Source organism: Papaver somniferum, chromosome 1, assembly GCF_003573695.1.
Source record: "Papaver somniferum cultivar HN1 chromosome 1, ASM357369v1, whole genome shotgun sequence".
NCBI classification, from domain to species: Eukaryota; Viridiplantae; Streptophyta; class Magnoliopsida; order Ranunculales; family Papaveraceae; genus Papaver; species Papaver somniferum.
In genome coordinates, this window is record NC_039358.1 from 228646399 (window position 1) to 228672427 (window position 26029).

At 36.0% G+C, this 26029-nt stretch overlaps 1 protein-coding gene and 1 long non-coding RNA gene across 2 annotated transcripts; one reads left to right on the top strand and one right to left on the bottom strand.

Annotated features, from left to right (window-relative positions):
- Nucleotides 1–608: 608 nt before the first annotated feature.
- On the bottom strand, nt 609–6331 carry LOC113318183 (V-type proton ATPase subunit H-like). Its single transcript, XM_026566317.1, has 12 exons — nt 6192–6331; nt 5979–6079; nt 5083–5208; nt 4694–4796; nt 4498–4570; nt 3804–3869; nt 3613–3727; nt 3153–3314; nt 2354–2479; nt 1919–2044; nt 1491–1670; nt 609–1152 (listed from the first exon to the last, which is right to left on the bottom strand). The coding sequence occupies exons 2-12, from the start codon at nt 6006–6008 to the stop codon at nt 904–906; spliced, it is 1356 nt and encodes a 451-aa protein (XP_026422102.1). The 5' UTR covers nt 6009–6079; nt 6192–6331; the 3' UTR covers nt 609–903.
- Nucleotides 6332–14905: 8574 nt separating this feature from the next.
- On the top strand, nt 14906–17772 carry LOC113318192. The gene is made up of 3 exons (XR_003344313.1): nt 14906–15073; nt 17009–17061; nt 17586–17772. It is a non-coding gene; the product is annotated as an uncharacterized LOC113318192 (long non-coding RNA).
- Nucleotides 17773–26029: the final 8257 nt, after the last annotated feature.

Genomic DNA, 26029 nt, shown 5'->3' on the forward strand with positions numbered 1-26029 from the left:
GATTTCTCATTTTTTCAACCAAAAACGAATGACAAGTAATGGGTTTGTTATAATTTTGGTTTCGATTTTGTTTTGTTGATGATTTAAATTAAGCTATATATAAAGAGGTGGCGGTGGTGGTGGTTTGAGGTGGTCGGTGGTGGTGGTGAGTGGCGTTAGCAATGGGAGGAAGTAGTTATATATATATATATAGGTGGTGGTGATGTGAGGAGGTGGTTATATATAAATATATATATGTATGTAGGTTAAGGATAGGTTAGTCATTTCCACGCTTTAGGACACCCCTTATAACTATAGGGTAGATATTCTTATCACTTAGTAGTCCCCACCATTTAGAGTAGTCCCCAAAAAATCGTTCTTAATATATTGATTTTCTCTCCCTACTGCACCCCTTATTGTACATGGAAAATTAAAGAGCTTCTTTAATTGGAAGTTCCCCAACTTCCTAAAGATGTTAGGGATTGCTAAAGAGGATAGAACTAGAGGATTTTGAGATTAGAGGAGTTACGGCCAGATGCGGTTGAAGGCTTTAAACTGTGTCCGGCCACAGTTCTACTATTCTAGTCATGTGTCAAAACCAAGAGGGAGTTGCAAACGGTTTAATCTGATTCAAATTAATAATAAACTTTTATTCCATATTTCAGAACTCAACCGAGCTATATTCTTGCCGAAGTATTTCTTGATAGAGAATTTTATAGATTACTGATACAACAATAAAGCAATAGCGTTGGACAATTTATTCATTAAATAATCAAATAATTAAAGAACGGGGATATCTAAACAGACCACAAGATTTCAAATCTACAATAAGTTACGCGCAGGGTAACCAGGTTCGGAGTTTTGAGGAAAAAATTGTAGTCACGCCGAGAAGATTCACATGATATAAATACTGACCAGACTCATTTAAGCTTGCAAGAAGCTTGCATATTTTGCGCCAAGGAACAGCCTCTGGATACAGAGAAGAGCGTTCTTAGTGACCTCTGTGTTTTCATGATTCATTAACTTCATGACCCGCTCCTTAGCTTTGAGATCATTGACTATCAGCCTCCCTGATGAATGATGCTGGATGAACTGTGATAGATCGTAGCAAGCAACAGCTAATGCCCTGGGATCGCCGGATGTGTCAAGGATTGTGATTAGGACCCGTAAGATCTGCGAGAAAGGTACAAGAGGACAATTAACAGAAATGTAGAACATGAACTGCCCCAGTTATTTTGAAGACTAATTAAAAGAGTCCACATGTAAATAGTCCACGGCCCAAGGGGCAAGTTCTGAGCGAGGATGATATTCTCTCAGATAGATTAGCTGTTCGACTAGTATCATGGGGACGCACAGCACAGTATAAAGAGGAAACAGAATCATAAGTGCTTTTATAAGAGATTTACACACCAACTCGTCGTGTCAAAATGTACAACAAAATGGGACGTAAACTACGAAATATGACCCTTGACATTCCTGATTTCCAGAGATTTAAGGAACCAAACAAGTACCTGGAAATCGTTCTCCTCGAAGTTTGAAATGTTTTCACGCCAGAAAATAGGGTCCTTGTGCATGGGTGACCAGTCAAGATGGCCAAGAAGGACCTCCTGCTTGTACTTGTCAAAAGAACTCATTTTCTTGATGTTATCTTTAAGCCCCTCTTCAAGTTGATTCAATGCCTCTAACAGATCCTACAAAACATTGAAAAATTTGTCAAAAGTACTCTAACATTACGACTAAGTCATTGTGAATGGACTAGAACAAATCATCAGTTTCAAGGGCTACATGATCCTAGCATAGGTCCCTAATACTGTGACAGATCTGGCAACATGAGTTGGACTGATACACTGAACTCCGTCTTTCCCACGTCCAATAGAACATTCATGTTGTAAACAATCTTTCAGTAAAAAAAGGAATAGGAAAATCAGTGACTTCTCACCTCATCACTCCATGCCTGAGCCTTCAAACTTTGAACAATTTGAGGCAGTCCGAGTTCTACCATCTGGGGCCCAAATGTCCCTTTGGAGAGCAGATTCTTCAAGGTTAAGACAACAACTCGCACAACCTATAGGAAAATTTCACCCTCTCAAACTGTTATTATCATTTAACCAGATCTTCAAATTGAGGAGCATGACAAAAAGGTGAAACTAGTGGATAGACAAATAAAATAGGCTTGCCAAATCCTTCTCAATACAGATTCTCGTACAAGTATAACCAATCCATGAATAAAAGATATAAATGAAAATGAGTCTTTCTTGTCTACCCCATCTAATTCTATCAATTATTCATGATATGAGTTCAAGAAATTTGGGGGTAGAGTGTTACTTAAAGAGAAGAACAAAATAAGAACACTAACAAAGGTCCATAAAGTTACCTTCTCTTTGGTGGAACTTTTGACGACCTCGACAAGTCTTGGTAGGGTCCTTGAAGTAGCAAGATACTCAACTGCTGGTTCATAGTAAGACAAGAGCCAAACACAGAGGCATGTCTCATAAAGAAGCTGTGCAAAAGCATAAAAAGAAAAGAATACTGTAAGCAATTAAGTTTAATAACAATATCAGCTATCTTTCAGGGAACTCTAGAGAAAAAGGAAAGTTTAGGCATCACTCAGACAATAGATGCTAGTAAGGTACAGAATATCTTCAAAAGATTTATTGCAGTTCATCGATGGGGTCATCATGATTGCTTCCAGTTGAACCATGTAACACTTCATGAATAGGTAAATGTCGGTCCCATTAAAAAACCCACAAGCAACCATTCATTCTCTTGCAACGCAGAATTTTCTGAAGCGGCTATATTTGTTTTCTACCTTTATTACTATACTAGGCGATCATATCTTTGTTGCACTAATTGCACATCAACAGCATATGTTCAAAACAGGCAGTTGGGGCAGTAATTGTGATCGATTCATTAACATCCTTTTACTCATTTAAGAAGGTAGTGATTGTGAAGAAACTCTCTGCTTCAGTATTGGCCTCTTCTGAACCACGAAATCACTGTCTATATTATAGTCACACTACCGAAGATTCTTACTCAGATATACAAACTTAAAAGTAGGTCACTAGAACCCAAACCAGTAAGTAAAATAAAAGGTAGAGCTGCTCTGCAGAGCTCTGTCTCTGTAAAAATTTATTCAAAATCATTTGCATGAAAAAGAGTATACATGAAGTCACCTGGATAGATTGCTGAGTGGATGCTGGAGAAATCATAGGGATTAGCAGCTTCACTCCATCTGCTTGCACAAATGAAGACCTGACAATCGGCTCTTTAAGCAAAGTTGATAGGCAACTGATAGAACTTGGAACGCCACGAGAAGGATGAGAAGGATTCTTCAGCTGCAAATAACTCTCATCACATTAATGACATGATAATTTAGGGGCATTCACATAGTGGGAAAGAAGGGTTGGAAGACTGCAGCACTAATGAGACTTCTCCTTTTTACAAATTCCAATTCCATGTTCTTGGCCTGTTTATGTGGCTGGTGTTTCACAAGAGCATGGACTCATAGATATTATATATATAATACAGCCACCTTTTTAGCAACTTGTCCAGATATTAAATTGAAATAGCAGAGGAAATAGAGCTGCGTACATGGACATCCCTAGAGATACCAAGGTTTCATAATCCACACACCTGAGCACAGAGCCATTCCACTAGCCCTTTCAGTACGTCATCAATAGAAGTTGACTTGCTCTTCGATTGTGAGGATTCTCCATTCGCAATAATACCATTCTGGGTTGGTCTAACACTGAAATCGCGTAAAAGTAATTTAGCAAAAGGATTATATAAGAAAATGCTGAAGTTCGGACAGAAAAAAAGTGTACCTTACTATCAAAGACAATATTTTACAGCTCTTCTGTTGAATGAACCAATTACTTTTCCAGAGCGACCTGAAATCAATAAAAAATCGAAATTGTTAGTTTACAGCCGCAAATGTAAAATATATCTCTAGTAGCATCATTTTCTAACGCATTCTCCAGTGCGGAAAACTCATTTGAGTTCGTAGAACCTGTACAACTCTTAAATTGATTCTCACACTGCTAATTGAAACGTAAGGGTACAGAACCCAAATAAAGAGCCAAGGTAACAGCCCCTGATTCATAAGCTATAATAAAGATTTAAAGTAAATAATAATAAAGCTGAAGTATCAAACGGGACTCTTTACATGGCCATATGATTGCCAAAACATGAATACTTCAAAGAATAACTAAAATTGACAGCTATACCAATATCTTTAAGGTCAAGTAATCTTTTTTTTTAAAAAAAAAAAGAAGATTATATTTCAACTCAGCTACATAACACCACCCTCTTTCTGCCCCTTAGGATTCTCCACCTAAACCGATAGAGTGATTTCCCGAAAAATATCCCACAAATATACCTTCTAGGGAGCTTGGAAACATCAAATAGCCGAGTGCTGAATAGCATAATAACAAGAAGGCATGGAATGAAACAAACATCATGACAGCATGAATTCAAAATACTTGATGATTGTGCTGATTTTTTTGATTTAGCACTTAACTTAAGAAAGGTTCGTAAGTATCGTCACTTGCAAGAGATTTATCATGGAATAGTCTGGCACGCTTTGGGTTGGCTGCGATGGAAATACAGCACGCAAAAATGTTAACAAACAGATGGAGTACCAGAAGTATTATTTCTTGATTTGCAGATAAATGAACTTAAAAATAAATTAAATATATTAAAGCCCATCCATTACCTGCGAGCATTTCATCAATAAGTGCTAGAACATATTCCACTGTTTCTTCCTTTTGTATATCGCGCAATATGTTGACGAACACACGGATATAAGCTGGACCATCCTGTAAAACATTAATAGGTAGTCAAGAGTACAGATCCAAAGTTATAACTCTTGCCTGTACCTAACCACATTAACTTATTCTCCTGCATATTCAATTTGGAAGTTGAAAGTACCAAATCTTAAAACTTTCCTTGCACATAGCATAGCTATAAGACCTAATCTAAGAATGGGCACGAGAGTGAAAAATTAAACCATGAAATCATATGCTTCACTCATTAGAAACTCCAAAAAGAACAATCATACATCTTCAAAGTACAGCGAAGTAAATGTGAGTATACAACACATACATCATCAATCAATGTTGCTCTGTAGCTTTCGGGTTTCTTATCATAACGCCTCAATAGCTGAAGGCATGTTCCTGTGATCAGCTTAGTTGACATGTAAGTCTCCCATGGGATGTCCCTCTTGAGAACCTACAAATACCGAATACAATAGTTTAGAAAATAGAAGCATCATCCTAGTACCTTCCTGACAAAATTAAAATGTTTCAAAGTCACACACTGTAGAATCCTTGGCCCTTATATAACGTGATAGACCAAGACAAACCATGAGGTTTTGTGGTACAAGATTGACTTCTAAACCCTGTTCTCCCACTCCCCTTAACAATGGAAAAAGAGAAACTTGACCTCCTCCGGATGGTACCAGATACTCAATAATGAAATAGCACAAGTTTCTGATTTCATATTATTCCAACTACGCACTCCTTCATTAGATTACCTAACTGTGTTATATCCTGCATAATCAGACACTACAAAATTTCGAGTAACCTTGAGCTCCTATGACTAAATTTACTGCCACTACTTGTTCTATAGTAAATTGCAATCCACATTTTCCATCGCAGTAAAAAAAAATGTACTAAGCAAATCACGTACGATCGCTTCCGTCCTAGTTCAAACCAATTACGCAAATCCAAAATCCAAAATTTCGTTCTAATTATCCAATCCATAAAAACTATACAGAGACAAAATATCCAGCCAAGATTCCAATTGTTTTCTCATTTCCCCCTCCAAATTCCACATACCTAATCAGGATAATCTGAACTGTTCTAAGAACTAAAACAAACAAAACCCAAATCACTCAGATCCAACCCTAAATCACAAGTCAAAATCAAGATCAAATTTCAAAATTCCAACAAATCTCAGTGAAGATGAAAAGAAAAACAGAAATTGAATTAATTACTCACATTCTCTGTAGTTAACTCGGACTGATCCATCTGAAAATTTTCTTCTTCAATACCACCACTCGATCAGCTAAGCAGATCGAGAGAAAAACTTAAAATTCAACCTACAAATTTGATCAATCAGAAGAGAAATTCAAGCATTGATCTTCGATTATTCCACGAAATAGATCCGATTCAGTGAAATTTCGATTGAATTATTGAAGAGAAAAATCTTACCTGCTGCTGTTTTGGAGAAGGAGATTTTGGTTTTTTTGATGGAGAGGGAAGGGAACGATGTCATGTACCACAGATTTATTTGGACTAAAATAATACACAATTAAATCTTGAGTGCTGGTTGGATTGGGATTGGGTCAGTGTTTGGTTAAATACACCCCTAACTCCTTTTTGTATTTTTGTTGCTACGTGCCCTTGGGGGCAGAGCAGATCCTAAGTCACGAAGGGCCTCGTGCGAAGTTGATTAAAGGCCTTTATAAGTTACAAAAAAAAATCCCCGATAATTTCGTAATACTAATAAAAGAGAAAATCTCAGAAATAATAGTAGTTAAGACATATCATAATCGTAGTAATATGATCTGTATTCATTGTCATGTTAAGTGCAGGGATAGCCATTTGTCCCACCCAAATTCATTCTCGTGGATACCCGTTCTTATTAGGTAGGATTTTACCCGTACAAATGGGGTTGGGGTTGGGTATGGGTAATACCCGAAATTAGTGAAGCCGGGATGGGCGAAGATGGGATTCTAGGTCCCCGCCTCATATCCGCCCCGTACGTTCCCATTTTAGGATTTTATATTTTTATTAATTATTTATATTATATTTAAAGTAAGATATTATATTATATTATAAAAGAAAAGGTAAAAGTATAAGATATCATTAATTATTTATATTATATTTAAACTAAAAAATTATATTATATTATATTATAAAAGAAAAGATAAAAGTATAAGATATCATTAATTATTTATATTATATTTAAACTAAGAAATTATATTATATTATATTATAAAAGAAAAGAAAACGTAAAAGTATAAGATATCATTAATTATTTATATTATATTTAAACTAAGAAATTATATTATTTAATTATTTTATTGGTTATATTTTATTATTTAAGCTTTCTTTATTATATATATTATACTACTTTATGTGTATATTACATAGTGATCCCAAAATGACAACTATATCCACACGAGGTGAATCCGAACAGTCTGAACACCATGTCGAGACAATTCCAAGTTCTCCAATGGATGATGACTATGGTGAAACTGCCGAGGCAAACATTACAGGTGATTGTGATAATGCCGAAGGTGAAATTGCTATAGTTTCAGGGAAGAAAAGATCCATAGTGTGGAACCACTTTGAAAAGAAAAAGATAAAAGGGGAAGACAAAGCAGTTTGCAAATATTGTCATAAACCATTAGGAGGAAAAAGCACAAATGGGACTAAGCATCTACACGCACACATGAAAAGATGTCCTCGACGTAAACAGCAAGACATAAGACAATCAATAATCACTCCGAGTAAAAAAAATGACGGAAGAAGTCAGCTTAACACGTACAGTTTTGATCAATCGTTCGCTAGGAAGGAACTTGCTTATATGATAATCATACACGAGTATCCTGTTTTCATCGTTGAACATGTCGTATTTAGACGATATTCAAATGCGCTTCAACCGTTGTTTAAGGTGGTATCTCGGAGCACAATTAAAAGGGATATCCTTAAAATCTATGATGAAGAAAAAACTAAAACAATGGAGGTGCTACAAAAACATCAAGGTAAAATTGCGTTGACTACTGATATGTGGACTAGTAAGCAAAAGAAAGGATACATGGTTATTACGGCTCATTTCATCGATGAATCGTGGATCTTGCAAAGCCGAATTATCAGGTACGCGTATTCATTTAATGATTTCAGGCATTGGATATGCACGTCATAAATGAAAAATCACTATCATTAATTTTGTTACTGATTAATTACTAGTTGCTACGTAGTACGGTCTAATCAACCATCTGAATTTTATTTTGTATTAGGTTTATGTATGTGCCATGTCCGCACACGGCTGAAGTCCTGTCGGCCGCATTGATGGAGTGTCTGCTAGACTGGAATATCGATGGTAAAGTATCCACTCTTACTGTAGATAATTGTTCCACTAATGATCTTATGATCCAACTTCTCCTAGAAAAATTATCAAGTAACTTACTGTCGGGTGGAGATATTTTTCATATGCGTTGTTGTGCACACATATTAGCTCTTATAGTCAAAAAAGGATTAGAGGGGATCAAAGGAGCAATCGAATTGATTCGTAATAGTGTTGCTTACTGGAAAGCAACACCAAAACGAGTTGAGAAATTTGAAGAGGCCGCCCGTCAACTAAATATTTCGAGTATAAATAAGTTAGTTCTTGATTGTGAGACAAGATGGAACTCAACATACCTGATGCTTAATACTGCTATTAAGTATCAGAAGGTTTTTGCTCGACTAAAGCAACGTGAGCCACAGTATGATTGTTTGCCAGATGATGAAGATTGGTTGTTGGCAAAGGAAATGTGCGACAAACTTAAGATATTTTATACCTTCACAGAGAAGTTTTCCGGAGTAAAATATCCTACCACCAACCTTTTCTTTCCAAGTTTTTGTGATATTAGATTGTCATTAAATGAGTGGAAAAAATCTAAAGTTGGTGTGATTAAGGAAATGGCATATGAAATGATAGAGAAGTTTGAAGAATATTGGTTTGTGATCAATGGAGTAATGGCCGTAGCAATTATGTTAGATCCAAGGTTTAAGATGAAATTGATTGAGTTTTATTTTCCACAAATTTATGGTCAAGCTTTTTCAAAAATCGAAATTGATTGAGTACGCGATTTATGCGTTGATTTGGCGACGGAGTATGAACTGAAAGTAAAATTTGCTGAAACATCTGTTAGCCAAAATGATTTGTCTTTCACTTCAGAGATGCATGGTTTTAACGATGACGTAGATCCTTTGGAAAAGTTTGATATGTTTGTCTCTAATACTGCTCCTACTAGTACTGTTAAGTCAGAATTAACCAATTACTTAGAAGAAGATCTTTTACTTAGGATTGGTAATTTTGACATACTAGCATGGTGGAAGACAAACACTACAAGAAAATCGGCCATCAGCGACATATACCAACGTCGCCAAAACTAGGTATTTCGTCACTAAATGTTTTTGGCGACCAGAATTTGTTGTCGCAAAAATCGTCGGCAATAGTAGGTCGTAGAACGTATACATCGACGTTTGATTCATTTTCGTCGGAAAATATTTTTCAGCGACAAAACCTAATCCCGTGGCTGAAAGGTTCTGTTTCCTCGACATTATACAATTTGGTCGCAGAATTTTTGTTATTAGCGACAACATGCTTCTGTCGCTTAATTATTTGTGACGGCAAGTATTTTTTGGTCGGAAAATCTGTTGTTTTAGCGACTAATTCTTGCTGTAGCTAAACCATACATTTAGGCCGCATATTTCTTTGTTGGCGTACAATGTTGAGGCATTTTTGTTGAACGGAAAAATAATAATTTACACAAAGAAGGAAAATAAAAAATGCTGAAGATCGGTTTTTATTAATGACTCACTAATCAATTACATCAAGTTCAGTGTCTCGGAAAAAAATATTGAGAATAAAAAACACCATAATAATTCTTTGAAATTACAAACAGATATATATAACCAAAGCATAATCGACTACATCACTATCTTTGAAACTCATAGTCACTAAGTCAACTTAATTATCCTAGCATGATGTAGACAACTGATCACAGAGGTGCAGGAGATGGAGGGAAAAGTATGACAGGTCATTTCAAGCATGTCATAACCCATATTGGCGGTGGCAAGAGGTATACAAAATGGATTAGTTTTCTTATACGATAACATTATAGCTTCAATCTCAAGTGACAACAATTAAATGTACAAGAAGTCACCTTCATGCCACCCATTGCAGAGCCAATGACAACGCCACATTTATCTTGATCTAACTCATTCAGGACATCTTCTTTCATCACAACATCTGCAAAGGATATTTTGCCCACAATAAGAATGTAAAGCGCCAAATGTTGTGCTTGCCGCATCTGAAACGAATAAAAACAAATTAGTGCAAAGAACATAATGAGGTGATATGTAGGAGATGGAGAAGTTCTAGTCCTACAAATGCATCTTAGAAGACATATCACCTTACGAGTCATAGCCGTCGTTGCCCACGAGCTAGTCATGTAAAAACCTGATGTCACAGCTGTTACAAGTAGAGGTAGTAGCCATGGTACTTGTTCAAATGCAACAACTTCCAACGGTTTGGTATATAGTAACACCAATGTGGAAGTAGAAAATATTGGTAGTGCTACCTACGCATTCCTCATGAAAGGCATCCCCTTCGCGCACTCCTCGGAGTATCCTCAAGCTTTGACTTATCTGACTTGTCAACCCTAATCCCACGGCCTGACATCCAATAGATTTTAGCACTTCTCAGCTGAAGGAACAAATGTAAAAGACACATTAAATTCAATAACCAAACAAATATAACTTGAATCAAAACATAAACTGAACAACAAACGCTCGATAAGTTTCACAGCTTCAAAAAAAATCTAGAACCAACGCCACAGGAATTGAAGGAAAACGTAAAACATAGAAATAAATTTTACCAATCCAATAAAAACAAAATGGAGCACAAATGTTGGGTTTATAACATGAGCCGAGCTATCTAGAAATAAACTATCAAACATGACGAGCTTCATACAGTGCAAAGAGAACAAAACTCCATGAGTCGGAAGGAACTAGTTTAACTAAATCCAATAGTTTAAAAAGAAAATCAAGTATTCAAAACAACAAACAACACCCATTGGTCAAATCTGCGTACAAAGAAACATTCCACGACTTGGTATAACTTTAATAAGAATCCAAAAAAAAGGAGGCAATATGTATATTCAAGGTGGAGCACATATTAAATTCATATAACAGTTCACAACAAGGTTGAAGACAGAACACTAAAACAAGATTAATTAATTTAATTGACATCCATACTAGCCTACTATGCTTATAGCTAGCTGTTGAAACATGGTATGCATATGTAAGGTAGAAATCAGGTGACTGTATTCATAGAATTTATCACATTAGAATCTTGTCAAAGTGAATCTTTGCATAATGATAAACTAAATTCAATGGTGAAAGTATGGCTCAAATAAATTCATACAAGACGCTGTCATGCTTAACAAACATATGAAATTATAATCAGGAGAGCATTTCAACCTTAATCAAGGAATGACAACCAAAAAGGCTACCTGTTTATCTGACTCTTATTATCCGACCACTAGTATATGGAATAAAAGAAAGGGGCATTACTTTATCCATTCGTATGATCTGATTATCCATCAACCGAATTGACACTGTAAAGAAATAAAAACCAGTAACTGTTAAAGGCTCCAAACTACGAAATATATGTAACTTAAACAGAATTCAGAAATTGATTTTACCTTGGTAAGATTCTGGCATTACTTAAATCTTCGATTTAGAACAATTGAAAAAACCGCTCATATACGATGTCATTTGCAGCAGATTGGAAAGGCTTCAGAATAACAATCACCCTTTTCAATATTTATATGATTCTTCTTTTTCTTCATCGATCCATATCATACTCCTATTCTCTAGACTCACAAAAAAAAATCTAATTCACTACTATCCATGAAACTAATTTGAATGAATTAGACATTAAACATAGTATCATGACTGAAAAGAATTAACACCTACTCATTTCATATCATGAATTAGAGTATACACATAAGTGAGGAAGAAATCCCCAATTTTATTCAAAACCCCAATTTAAAATTGCACAATATCCACATGTTAAACATGAGTCCATGGTGATTATTTGCTGCATCTTCCTCGATTTCAAGGAACTACATCATCATTTGCAAGCTTATTCAACAAATCAATTCGGTAAAGCAACCCTAATTTCAAAAAATGAAATCAAAGAAAACCCATTACCTCTTTACGCCAAGCATCTAATGATCCATAGCAGAATCCTCTTCTCAATTCATTGATTTTCTTAAATATAAAGAAGATGAGTTTCGGTTGAGAGACAGAAGGAGAAACGAAGATAGAAACCCAAACTAAAACTCTGATTTCTATTTTTCTTTTGCGATCGAGAGAATGGAATTCAAACCCTAGCTTTGTAATGATTTGGAATGAATAGAGGGAGGAGAATACGAGATCATGTTTTTTAGCAGTTAAGAGAGAAAATGGAAATATGAAATCAGTTTCACGGGAGGTGAAAGAGGGAATATGAAATCGTGTTTAAGGGAGTTGTGTTCTATTTTGTGTGGGTGTTAAAATTTTATCCGGATTATGGTTTTAAGGGGGTACACAGTTTGAGAGAATTGAGTAGGTAGAACCATTTTGAAGAAGAAACAACGCATATGAAGGAGGGAAGTTACTACCGGAGACGACTTACATTTTCACTACACGCCTAATTGTATGCCATTTGGGAGAGTGACTCGACACGTAGGATTTGCTCGAAGAAGAAAATCTGACTTCTTCGTATCTATGTGTCTAAATTTCAGTCTAACTTATCGCTAAAAGTAAACCCTTCAGCTACAAAATTGAAATACGTCCCTAAATTTGTCTTTTAGCGACCATTAACATCGTCGCCAAAATTATATTTTGGCGATAATATTGATTTAGGTCGATGTTTACAGGATTTAGCTACAATATTAAACTAGGTCGTTGTTTATATGATTTAGCGACCATCTTAGCTACGAATTTTTCAACTTGTCGCTGAAATTATTATTCAGCGACGAGAATTTTAATGGTCGTTGTTTATTATATATAGCGACGAAATTCTATGTGTCACCATGAATTTCATCGCTAATGCCATGTTTTCTTGTAGTGAAATGGGATTAAATATCCAGTCTTGCAGTGTATGGTTAGAGATATTTTAGCGATTCCAGTTTCAAAGGTATCTTCCGAATCAGCTTTTAGTACCGGAGGTAGATTTGTAGTGTCCAACGTAATAGACTTCATCCAAAAACGTTGGAAGCTTTGATGTGCGCTCAAGACTGGCTATGGGATATGCTAAATGGTAATGAAATTCTCTTTTTATTGAAATGTTTTTTTTTTACATTTAATACATCATTATGGTTATATGATACACTTTCTTATTTTGGCTAGGTGGATCAAAATTCGATGGTGAAACATTTTGGGAAGAAACTTAAGCAGACGATGAGGTGATCAACATGGAAGAAGATACTTGATAAGAAATAATTAAGAACTAAAATGAGTGATGCTCGTTTATAGACCAATTTGTTTTTCTTTGCTTGTTTTACGATGAATTTATGAGTTTGAAATTTTAAATTATTATTATTATTATTGGTTGAACTTAGGTATTGATTATTAAATTAACTCATCATATTTTAGCTTAATGTTATGGGTAACCCGTAAAAAACCCGCCCCGTACGGGTATTTCCCATACCCGCCCCGTCCCAGATCAAGCGGGTAATGGGGAGGGTGTGGGTTTTTTTTTTTGAACGGGGCAGTGACTGGGATACAAGAACCCCGCCCCATACCCGTCCCATGACCATCCCTAGTTAAGTGGAATCCGTAAATCATATTTAATTCATTTATATTGAATAAAAAAAAATCAATAGTCGTGTTTTTTCTCTAGTTTAAGTAGATATATAAAAAAAAAATTCTTCTTCCTTTGGTCAGATCTAGTTTTATAGGTGTTAGATCTGAGGAAGGATTTCTTGTTTTAAGTAATAGTAGATATGTTGTTGATTTCTAGATACGTTGTTGATTTCGATTTAGAAGTTGTTATTATTGTATTCAATAGTTTCTTTGCTATTAGAGCGTTTTTAATTTCGCTATTTGGGCGATTTTATCTACATTTTTATTTTGTTTCTTTCCAATGATTTGTTTGTGTTTGGTTTTCTTAATAAAAGTACATCGATGATTCAGCAAGGAAAAGATCAAATTTACAAATCGATCTAGGTTTCCGGATTAGTCGCGACACATGAGGAATTTTTCGGCAAATCACTCCTCTGTTGTAGGAGCATCTCTTTTCCAAGAAGAAAATCTATCAAAATGGTCGAATTATGATTATGAGTACCATTTCTTCTCTAATCTCAAAGTACAAGATTTGGATGCTATTGTGGTATATCGCTCTTTCTCTTCGCGATTTATTTACGTTTTTGTATTTTTCTTTGTATTTGTTTCATGTTATGATGTACTTGCTTCACTTTAAAACCATCGTGTAAACGTTTCGTGTGAAATGAAATATTTATGGTTTGATGATCAAAAAAAAATAGATATATAAATATAACTAGATTTGTGGCCGTGCAACGCATCGGGCATATTTTTTCTTTTAGTTTGTTGTGCGCGGTCTTCTCCCCGCCTTTGTAGCATCGCATATTTGATTTGGTGTGCATAGGGATTCGCACCTTCCCATGGTGATGCATTTTTGATTTGATGTGGCGGGAAAATACATTAAATAGGTGGAAATTATGTGTAGGTTTTATTTATTTTTTCCTTTTAACTTGGTGAGAGCGAGGCTTCCTGTAAGGACCCTCAAGCTCGTCAAGGCTATTAGACTAGTCAGGAGATGATTAAATCGCTAATGACTCGATTAGTTAATATAGATTCTTAATTAATAGAAATTAATCTAACAACAATCTAGATACGAAACTAGTATCATTAGATAGATCTCGAAAAGTTATGCCCACTCGAACGTGTCAATCGGGTACCAGACGAAGAAGAAGATATTATCAGAATAATGAGAAGTGCAAAATAATCATTTTTTCATCTAAACCGCCTGGCTGCCCTTATCCTTTATTTGGGTGCCTTTATCATTTTTCTTTGGCGTTATCATCATTAAAATCGACGGAAGTCTTATTCTTTCTTATTTTATTTTCTTCTTCTTCATTCTTCTCTTTGTTCTTCTTCTCCATTCTTCTCCATTTCTCTCCATCGAATTCAATACAGAGAGTTGAGTTAAATCTTGCAAGCAGTTCTTTGTAAACTTGTTAGTTTGTTTGATAGAAGACGAAGCTGCTGGTATTGAAGCTGTTTGATCTCATGAAAAGATAAAAAGGGTAAGTTAATTTAGGGTTTCGATTTGATTGATTCTTCTTTATGAATTTTTTGTGATTCGATAGATTATAGGTGGGTTCGTTCTTAATTGTGCTGAGAATGATTGTATGAGGTTTAATTTCGTTTTCACATGAATTGGGGTTTATGTTCTTCCCTAAATTGAATAGAAATTAGGGTTTATGTTTATAAATGGGAATCATTTGAATGATGCTGGAAGGAAGCAGAATTGGTGAATTGGGTGGGAAATTTAATTACAGAGTTGAAGGGGCTGCAGTTCAAGGGTGTCCTGAGATGAACTGGGGTTGTTGTTGTCATTCAAGTTGTAGGTATTGGTGAGGTTGTTATTTTGGTGGAGGCAATGAAAGAATGAAGTGATGATTGTATGATGGTGATGAAGATGATTATAAGTAGTGGTGCTGGTGATTTTGATTAGGAGATGATGTTGTTATGAGGGGCATGGCAAGGAAGAAATAATGTGTGGCTTCTGATTTTGAAGTTGAACTGTTAATAATGATGTGATGGACTGAGTTTAGAGAAGTGGAATTGGATGAATGTTGTTGAGAGAACAGGATATGGTTGTGGTTGTAGTTTAGGTCAGGTTGAGATACAGGGGAGATGAAGTTAGAGATATTATGAATGGCTTGGGCAGTTATGGGGAGAATTGGTGTTGAATGAATATCCTGGATGTATGCTAAGACAGGTGTTGAATTGAATATACGGCTGAAGCTAGATGGGTGTGGTAGTGTTGTTGTTGTTGAACTGAGCTTGAGACTGCAGTTAGAAGTGAAAATGGTGTTGGTATTGTTGACAGGCGTATTCCAGATTATCCAGATGCTTATGCTGGTTAGTATAGGGAGTGTGTTGAGTTGCTGCAGGATATGAATGAATGTATTGTTGCTGCTGGTTGTGTTGGAAGCTGCAGATGGATGGGTTGTGTTGGTTGAGTAGACTATATTGCAGTTACAGTTGGAACTCAAGTTGCAGGGAATGAAGAGATGGAAGTGAGAATTGTTATGATACCGGAATGGGAAATGAACAAGAAACAGATGGGTCTTTGGATGTTGTTGCTTTGGTTGCAGGTGGAGCTGGAAAATTGTAATGAAGGTGGTCAAGAACAAGAACAGGAATTGCAGATATAAAGATGATTGAGTGTATGTGAAGTTTAGTTGGTGGTGTATTGGAGTTCAGATTAGAAATGGTGACTTTAGTTATTGAACTGAACCAAGGAAGAGATGTTTTGGCTCTATGTTTTGTAAAGAGAGAGTTAGAAATACATTTGATCTTGTCATGTTCTGCTTTGCTTCGTAGATTTAAGCCTATTAGTCATCTTAGTCAGTTAAACTGACTTATCTGAATGCTTTGGTCTATTTGAGTTGGATCAGTTGAATTCAGTAGTGACTTGCCTGACTTAGTTGGTAGACTGAGTTAACCTGTTGACCAGACTTTGACTAGTTGACCAGACCTTGACCAGTTGACCATTTAACTTGGATTTTGACTTAACCCTAGACATTGACTGTTAGTTGACTTCGTTGACCATTAGTGACTGTTGGTTGACCCAGTTTGACCAGGCCTTGTGTTATTGGGCCGAGCTTAGTGAGCTTGGGCTCAGTGCCATGTTTTCTTAGTTTAAGAACTTGGACCTCTTATGGTCTGAATTAACCTTTGGTTCCTTCTACAAAGTTGTAGATATTCATAATACATATCTAATGGACTATAGAACCAATCTAATAGAATTAGTAAACCTTTAGATGTGTTAAAGATAGATAATAAAAATGTGTAGAACCATAATGAGACTTAGAACCATTAGATAGTTCACTTTGCTTATAACTAGAGAATTGTATGAGATTGTGTTATGAGCTTTGTATGAGCCTTTTGGCTAATCTCTTAGAGTGCTTGTGTGATTAACAATTACTCTGTATTAACGATCGATTCAACAGATAATCTTGTAGACATCGGATCTCGAGGTAGGCGAGGCTTGTCATCTAATCAGGTGGGAACTCTGTAACCTTCTTGTAATCATTGAGCTTTTCTTTTTATCCGCGAGTATGATGCACACTTACTTTTTATGAACATATAAGAGCGTAACTGGATGGGTATGTTGTATGATATGCTTTGTGTGGTTTCCCCGCGAGGAATGCATGTGGTCTCCCCACAGTTCCTCGCTAAACTCTATTAGGCGAGAGGTCGTTGCGGATATTATTACATTTATTTTATATATTAAATTTTTGTCTTTAATAGGGCGGGAAACCGTTTGCGAATATTACCTTAATAGGACGGGAAACTGTTTGCGAATATTACCTATTAGGCGAGAGGTCGTTGCGAATATTATATTATATATTATCTGGAAAAATCATTCGTGTGCATATCATACTTGATGGATGTGTTAATTGTTCTCATTTGTTGTTGTACTTTAATTATTCTATTTCTTGGTAATATGTTAGTGTGATTACTTGAAATTTATTTGTTTCCATTGGGCACCTTTTGGGACGATGTGCTCACTTGTTCCTACATCAGTTTCAGTAATCAGAAGATATGGAGTACGCGAAGATATCGGTTTCGTAGCTTAGAGCTTTATCGAATTTAGTATTGTTGTATATCTTATATTATATGTATTCTTTTTTTATTTTGTAAACGACACATTATTATACTCATATCACTCGAGAGATTTCGAATTGTATAATATCAGTGTGTCTGGGTATGTTCTGGGATTAGCTTTTGCGATTGAAATACTTAAGATCATTAATCTAGTTTTGATGCTTCAATTAGGTTGTAATCTTATTAGCTAAGCAGGTGATTAGGTTAGGGCGTCACACTTCCCCCCACCCCCGTGGAAATGTACTTTTGATTTGGTATGCGCGGGGCTCCGTCCCATCCCGTGGCGATGCATTTTTTATTTGGTGTGCGCGGCGCTTCGCCCCGTCCCGTGACGATATATCTTTGATTTGGTGTGGTGGGGAAAATACATTAAATAGGTGGAGAATAATATGTGAAGATTTAATTTATTTTTCCTTTTATGTGGATTTTTTTGGAATAAAGACAAACGCGAAAATATGTGGATTTTTTTGGAAATAATTAGAGTATGTAGATTTTATTAATTTGGAACAACAAAGTCACAATATAGTAGTTAGTTGACTTCCAAATTAAATTTCGACTTCCATAAAATTCCGAACACGGTAAGATAGGTTTTTCTTTTAAGTTTGTAATTTTTAAACCAATCATACGTTGCCAAGTGTTCTCACATAAATATTGAATTTAGTTTCCTTTTTTTAATCTTTTTCAAATTCTATTTAAACCAATCATACATTGCCAAGTGTCCTCACAAAAACGCTCGTTTCAAAAAACTAGAAAAAGATTTATTTCGGCTAATAAGAAGCGAGAGTTTCCTCACCGTTCAACATGGACGTTGTACTTGTCTAGGCATTTTAAGTCTTTAGATGTCCATACATTAAAAATTAGCTGAAGGTAGGTATTTATTAGGTAGCTCGTAGTTCACCACTGCATGAACGCCTTACAGGTCTGATGTTCGAATTTCTGTAACTCGCTTAATTGCTGTATAGGTCTTTTGTTCAAATTTGTGTAACTCCCCTAATTGTTTAAAGGTCTGGTGTTCGAGTTGTTGTATGTTTTTTGTAAACTGTATAATGAGAATTGGGCTTGGAAGAAAAGGCCTTTTCACTCAGCTAGGCCTTGTGCGTCGCATACTCTACACCGACTCTGTATGGGGGGTCAAATTATCCTCTGCTTCTCCAGAATTCAAAAGCAGAAGTCAGAAACAAAGATATAGCTTCACAAAAAATTTACTTTCTTGTTTTTAGAAGTCGTTTTGGAATTTCACACCCAAACTAACTTCTTTTCTTTTGACTTCTAGAAATGAAAAATTTACTTATAAATGTGTGTCCAAACGTGTAATACCCATGTTCTTTTTCTTAAAATATTAAGATGCGAGCCTAATCCATTTGGATTGGAAGACTAGAAATAGTGCAATGTGGAGCGTGGAATCTAGTTGTCATTGTGTTTCGGTTTAGAAACACTTGGATTTTTGCCTGAGAAACTATATTTCTCTTTGTGTGATCTTGCCCGTAGCGTGCACGTAAGTTACTATAGTTTTTGAAAAAGTGGGGTACAATAACCACACCCAATATTTCTCTTAGCAATCTGTATGAAAAAACTCCAATATACTTTCTAGAGGATCAACTAGACAGTCAGACTCAATCTAGATAAAAAGTATATCAAAGTGTTTATATCTTAATCTCTTGATTTGATATATACTCAAGCAAATAGAAATCTGCGAGTCTTTATCAAATACTAGAGATATAACTTGGATGGTACCAAAGACCAATATCCAAGTGTCAATCAATTTAAATCAACAACCAAAAGGTCGGATATTCTAATTGATTGAACAACGCACAACCTGTGATATTTCAATTATATAACAAAATATAATGCGGAAAAGATATAACACAGACACCAGAATTCTGTTAACGAGGAAACCACAAATGCAGAAAACCCCCGGGACCTAGTCCAGATTGAACAGACATTGTATTAAGCCGCTACAAACATTAGCCTACTCAAAACTAACTTCGGTCTGGACTGTAGTTGAACCCCAATCAATCTCACACTGATCCAAGGTACAGTTATGCTCCTACGTCTCTGATCCTAGCAGGATGCTACATACTTGATTCCCTTAGCTGATCTCACCCACAACTAAGAGTTGCTACGACCCAAAGTCGAACGCTTTAATAAACAAATCTGTATCACACAGAAAAGTCTACGGTAATAGATAAATCCGTCTCCCACGAATATACCTACGAGTTTTGTTCCGTCTTTTGACAAATCAAGGTGAATAGGAACCAATTTATAAACCGGACTTATATTCCCGAAGAACAACCTAATATTATCAATCACCTCACAATAATCCTAATCGACGCAGCGAAAAAAGATATTGTGGAATCACAAACGATGAGACGAAGTGTTCGTGATTACTTTTCTATCTTGCCTATCGGAGATATAAATCTCGAGCCAATTATTACAATTATATTCGTAACAATAGAAGATGCAAGATCAGATCACACAACTACAAGAAAAGTAGTATCGGTCTGGCTTCACAATCCAAATGAAGTCTTTAAGTCGTTAACCTGGTTTTAGAAGTAGAAACCAAAGGTTTAAAGGATAATCGACTCTAGCTATGCAACTAGTATCGCACGTAAGGTGTAGGGATTAGGTTTCCCAGTTGCTAGAGTTCTCCTTTATATAGTCTTTCAAATCAGGGTTTGCAATCAATTTTAGCTTGGTAACAAAGCATTGAATATTCACCGTTAGATGAAAACCTGATTAGATTCAAGCTAATATTTCTCAACCGTTGGATCGAAAACTTAGCTTATTACACACAAATGAAATGTCCAATTTTGGGTTTATGTAGCCGTTCCCAAACATTAACATTTGTTGGTTCAACAATAGTTAACCAAATGGTTAGCCATATGATTACTTTCATATCCACCATATTCTTCTTCACTATAACTAGTTCAAATGACTCAAATGAACTAGTTAGAGAGTTGTTCAATTGCTTAGATCTTATGTAACTACACAAGACACAATCGAAGCAAAAACGGTTTGATTCACTCGAATCGGTTCATGAACTTTATAGCCACGGTTTGCAAAAGCATTCCTTAGTTTATATAAACATGAGTTCAAGAACAACCGATTTTAGATATAACCTGCTCAAGTTCGCGGACTGGTTTGCGGACTTAAGCTCACAGAAGGAGTTCACAAACTCCAGCAGAAATTCTTGGGTCGAGAACTTCCGCCATTTCGCGGAGTTCGCGGACTTGGCTCACGCCACATTCCATTTCTCTTGATCAACAAAGTTCGCAAACTTTGGTTCAAGGAATAAGGACTTATACATATATGTGTTTCCACAAAAATGCTTATATCCTACCAATGGTAATGTAATCTAAACTCTCATTTCAATCATTGAAACATTCTCATAGGGCGTTATACAGCCGTTATTCACAGACCATTTTTCGTCAGAGCAATTTCCAAAGTGATTGAAACATAACATGACATTCGTCACTAGGTAAAGATGAATTTGGCTAAAGCGAAAGCTTACCAACACATATTTCGAGAAATAGATAGGCGAGTTACACTCGGCTCGAAATAGCAAATGTGTATAATGAAAGTCTATATATCAAAACGACTTTTATCTCAGGAATAGGAGAAAGAGTAGATAGACTTTTGAGTGACAGATAAGTTCAAGTCTCCACATACCTTTTAGTCGATGAAGATCCACCAGTTCCTTGAGTAGTCCTTCGTCTTGTATGATGATTGACATGGAGTCTTGAGCTCAACTACACTTTCTATCCTAACCCGAGACCTTTAGCTATATAGGCTAGAAATAAAGACTTATAGTTTTAATCACTAACATTGACAAACATGCTTGAGATATCAACGCATGCGAGTTCGACTGAGAAATGCTCTAACAATATCCCCCTTTGTCAATTTTAGTGACAAAAATATTAATACATATGGAATAAAAAAAAAATAACTTTGGTAGCTCCTATTCCACATGTCTAATCTTCAACATTACTCGAAATCTTCTTCACGTCCAAGTACTCCAATGATCCCAAAGGTTGTAAGTTTAGTATCACCGTTGTTGAAAATCCGTAGCTATAACAACAAGAAAACAATAGTCCTCAATCATTGTTATACAGTGTCATAGTATCATTACACAACGTCAAAGTCCAATTGTATCACAACTTCAACAACAATACTATGGTGATATGTATCACTCCCCCTTAGTCAATACTCCATCTCACATGGAAACCACTCCCCCTTACATAATGATCCGAAAACCATATGTATTTGTAGTGTGAATTACATATTAATTCTCCCCCTTTTTGTCAATAAAATTGGCAAAGGTATAAGAACGGGATCCTAATGAAATTTCCGAAAGAGACATTTCTTGACCAAAAGAAAGCAAAAGTATATCATCTTATTTAGATGCAATCATAAAGCAGAAGCTAAATGCATTCATCAAGGAGTTTGTAAAGATACAAGATAAATCCTATAATATTCCACAACCGCACTCCCCACAAAGATTTGGAAATTAAGCGCAAGTTCAAAAGAACTCTCCCCCATAAAATGTCATTCCCGAAAGAACAACAAGAGCGACCTTAATTTCAAAAGAAATGAAGGATTTCTTTGGACATAAAAAATCACATGCGAGTATGAATTTGAATCCAAAATACTCAAATAAATTAACCACAAGATTGGTCTAAGCAAAAGCATACGGATTGGCAAAGAAACACAATTTTTGACAAACAAACACAAGATTCTAACCGTTAGATTTAGTAGCAGTTGCTTCCCCTAACTTTGGTACGCTGGATTAGACAAAATTACAAAAAAAAAAAAAAAATTGGTGATAACACTCTAAGTAACATAGATATAACCTGGCTCCGAGCTCGAAACCTGGCGGTAACTGGTAAGTGGACTATTCTAAGTCAGAGACTTCGTAAAAACGATGAATCCGTCTATATATAAATAATATCGGTGCCATTAGAATATTCCTCCAACCCTTAAACCTGTCAGGTTTTGGAAACTTCGAGATATAACATGGCTCCGAGATCGAAACATGGCGGTGAGTGGACTACTCTAAGTCGGGGACTTCGTAAGAACGATGAATCTGTCGATTCATAGGTAAGATGCTTTCATAATATTCCTCCAACCCGGTTTTGGCAACTTCGAGACATAACATGGCTCCGAGATCGAAACTTGGCGGTGAGTGGACTACTCTAAGTCAGAGACTTCATAAGAATGATGAATCTGTCGAATCATAGGTAAGATGCTTTCATAATATTCCTCCAACCCGGTTTTGGAAACTTCAAGACATAACATGGATCCGAGATCGAAACCTGGCGGTGAGTGGAATACTCTAAGTCAGAGACTTCATAAGAACGATGAACCTGTCGATTCATAGGTAAGATGCTTTCATTATATTCCTCCAACCCGGTTTTGGCAACTTCGAGACATAACATGGCTCCGAGATCGAAACCTGGCGGTGAGTGGACTACTCTAAGTCAGAGACTTCATAAGAACGATGAATCTGTCGATTCATAGGTAAGATGCTTTCATAATATTCCTCCAACCCTTAAACCTGACCGGTTTTGGCAACTTCGAGACATAACATGGCTCCGAGATCGAATCCTGGCGGTGAGTGGACTACTCTAAGTCAGAGACTTCATAAGAACGATGAATCTGTCGATTCATAGGTAAGATGCTTTCATAATATTCCTCCAACCCTTAAACCTGACCGGTTTTGGCAACTTCGAGACATAACATGGCTCCGAGATCGAAACCTGGCGATGAGTGGACTACTCTAAGTCGGGGACTTCGTAAGAACGATGAATCCAACCATATACTGGGAATATTCCTTTGGAGTATTCTATGTATATCATCACATCATAACCACCCATTCATTTAATTTTTAATTCTATTTCATCTACAGCCGTTAAGTTTTTTTTTTTTTGTTTAACATCATTCTCATATGAGATCTTTACTATTTAGTCCAGAAAACCCGGGCCGGATTACTGGATGGTCCAGCGGGATATAACAATTAATGGCTAGTCCAATAAAGTTTAAAAACATGTTATTTTACCTATATGCCCTGGACCACGTGATGTGTACAGTTTCCGTCCGTTTTCTTTTCATTTTTTTTCCAGTTGCATTCTCTATCTCTTCTGCAACCTAACTCTCAATTGAAAAACGCAAACTGCTTCGTCTTTCTTCACATTCAGAAAACTCTTCGCGTCTCTCTTCTGCAACCTAACTCAATTAATCACCATTATCAGAAAAAGATCGAAAAATCACCATTATCAGAAACAGAAACTGCTTCTTCTTTCAGTATCTGACCTAATTTTCATTAAATTCAATTGAAGAAGAAATGGGTACAAGTAGAAAAATTAAGATACTATGCACGTGCATAAAAAAATAATCCATAAATCATAAAAGCGAAAACAATAATGCATAAGACGTTATGCAGCTAAAACAAAATAATGGCATAATGTCTTATGCACTAAACAAAATGATGCAGAAGACATTATGCACGTGCATAAAAATTCATAAATCAGAAAAGTGAAAAAAGTAATGCATAAGACAATATGAAGCTAAAAAAAAATAATGTATAATGTCTTATGCATCTAAAAAAACTGATGCATAACCAGAAAAAGTGAGAAAAGTAATGCATAAGAAATTATGCAGCTAAAACAAAATAATGCATAATGTCTTATGCATCTAAAACCACCATCACTCATATCTATTCCTTCCTTATCCTTTTCTTTTTTTCCCTCAATTGCATCTCCCCAGTGTGTTCGACGGAGAAACTTCACCTCAAACCACCATCACTCAAACTACTTCGGTACAGCAGCACCTCCATAACTCAAACCACTGGCAACTTCATCGTCTACGACTCCAACAGCTCCGTTCATTACCATCGTTTTTAACTTCATCGATCTCAGGAGATTACTTCACCAACTTCATCATCACCACACAATGTTGAAGATCGATCTGTAACCCATATCTCGACTAACCACCTCCACCAATTTCCCGAAGTTGAAGATCGATTTGTAACCAAAGCTCAATTTAGGGTATATTGTTTTATTGATTTTTGAATTAGGTTTTTTTCAGTGACTTTTTTGCATTAAAATTTGAATTAGGTTTTTTGATAATCAACACAGTGCGAATAGTTTGTTTGAAGGACTTGATTTCAATTTGATTGGCCAGTTTGTCTAAAGATTTTCCTGTGTAGGCTGTAGAGGCACTCTTAGTAGCAAATGGTTATACATGTGGCCTGATGTACTCAATTTAGACGAGGCTGGTTATACTAGTTCGAAATGTATCTATATACATAAAAAACTAAACAAGGTGGCTGTTATATGCTAGCTAAATATTCATATCAGTACCTCACTCTGGAATATGTATTCTCAATCCCCTTTTTGTATATGTAAATATCTTATGATTTGTTAATCCATTGTGGTTACTTATGCTGGTTATCATATTTTGATTGCGCCAGGTGCCATTAATCTTTAATAAATTCAACATTCCAACCAAAGAAGTGGCTCCAGTGTTGGTTGAGAAGGGAAATTGAAAGGTTTTTTTTAACTGGATTGAAGAACTGAACAGATTTGCAGATTCAAGTCATTCAAAATTATGAATAAACATTGGGTTCATTGGCCAAGGTTAATATGTTGTTCACTGTAGAATATTACATTCTTTACATTGGTTTTCCCTCTTTTATTGTGTTATTCCGTGATTAATTATTTTGTCGTTCTTTCATGTAGGGTCATTTTCCATATCAGGAGGCCTTGAAGAATTTCATAGATACCGTTTGTCAAAGACTTGGAAATCCTTCTGAATTCAGTTGTCCTTGTGTTGATTGTAAGAATCTCACTTTCCCACTTCCTCCGAAAGAAGTGCATCTTCACTTGCTGAAACGAGGTTGGGATCCTACATACACTGAGTGGGTTTTCACGGGGAGACTATACACACTTCTACTGATGTACACCAAGAGGGAGCAACAAGGGGATCATATCATATAGATGCTGCTGTTGAAGCTGATGCACATATCGATCAGGGACATGAACCTGTGCAAGATGAGGGTTTGGAAAACCATGTGGAAGAGGCGGACCCACCGTTATATCCTAATTGTAAAACACACACAAAGTTATCCATCACTGTTGAATTGTATAGGCACAAGACAATAAATGGTTTATCTAGGAAATCTTTTGACGAACTTCTCAAGACAATCGGTTCCTTGTTGCCGTTAGATCGTTGTCTTCCTTGATCAACATATGAAGTGAAAAAGCTGCTGAAATCTTATCAATTGACTTACCAGAAAATACATGCTTGTATTAATGATTGTTGTTTGTTTAGAAAAGATTTGAAAGATGCAGACGAGTGTCCTAAAT

Coding starts and splice junctions, on each gene's coding strand:
- LOC113318183 (XM_026566317.1), bottom strand. CDS start 6,008: ATGGATCAGTCCGAGTTAACTACAGAGAAT. Junction 2,045..2,353: donor AAAGTTCCACCAAAGAGAAG/GTAACTTTATGG, acceptor ATTTTCCTATAG/GTTGTGCGAGTTGTTGTCTT. Junction 1,671..1,918: donor CTCAGGCATGGAGTGATGAG/GTGAGAAGTCAC, acceptor AATGTTTTGTAG/GATCTGTTAGAGGCATTGAA.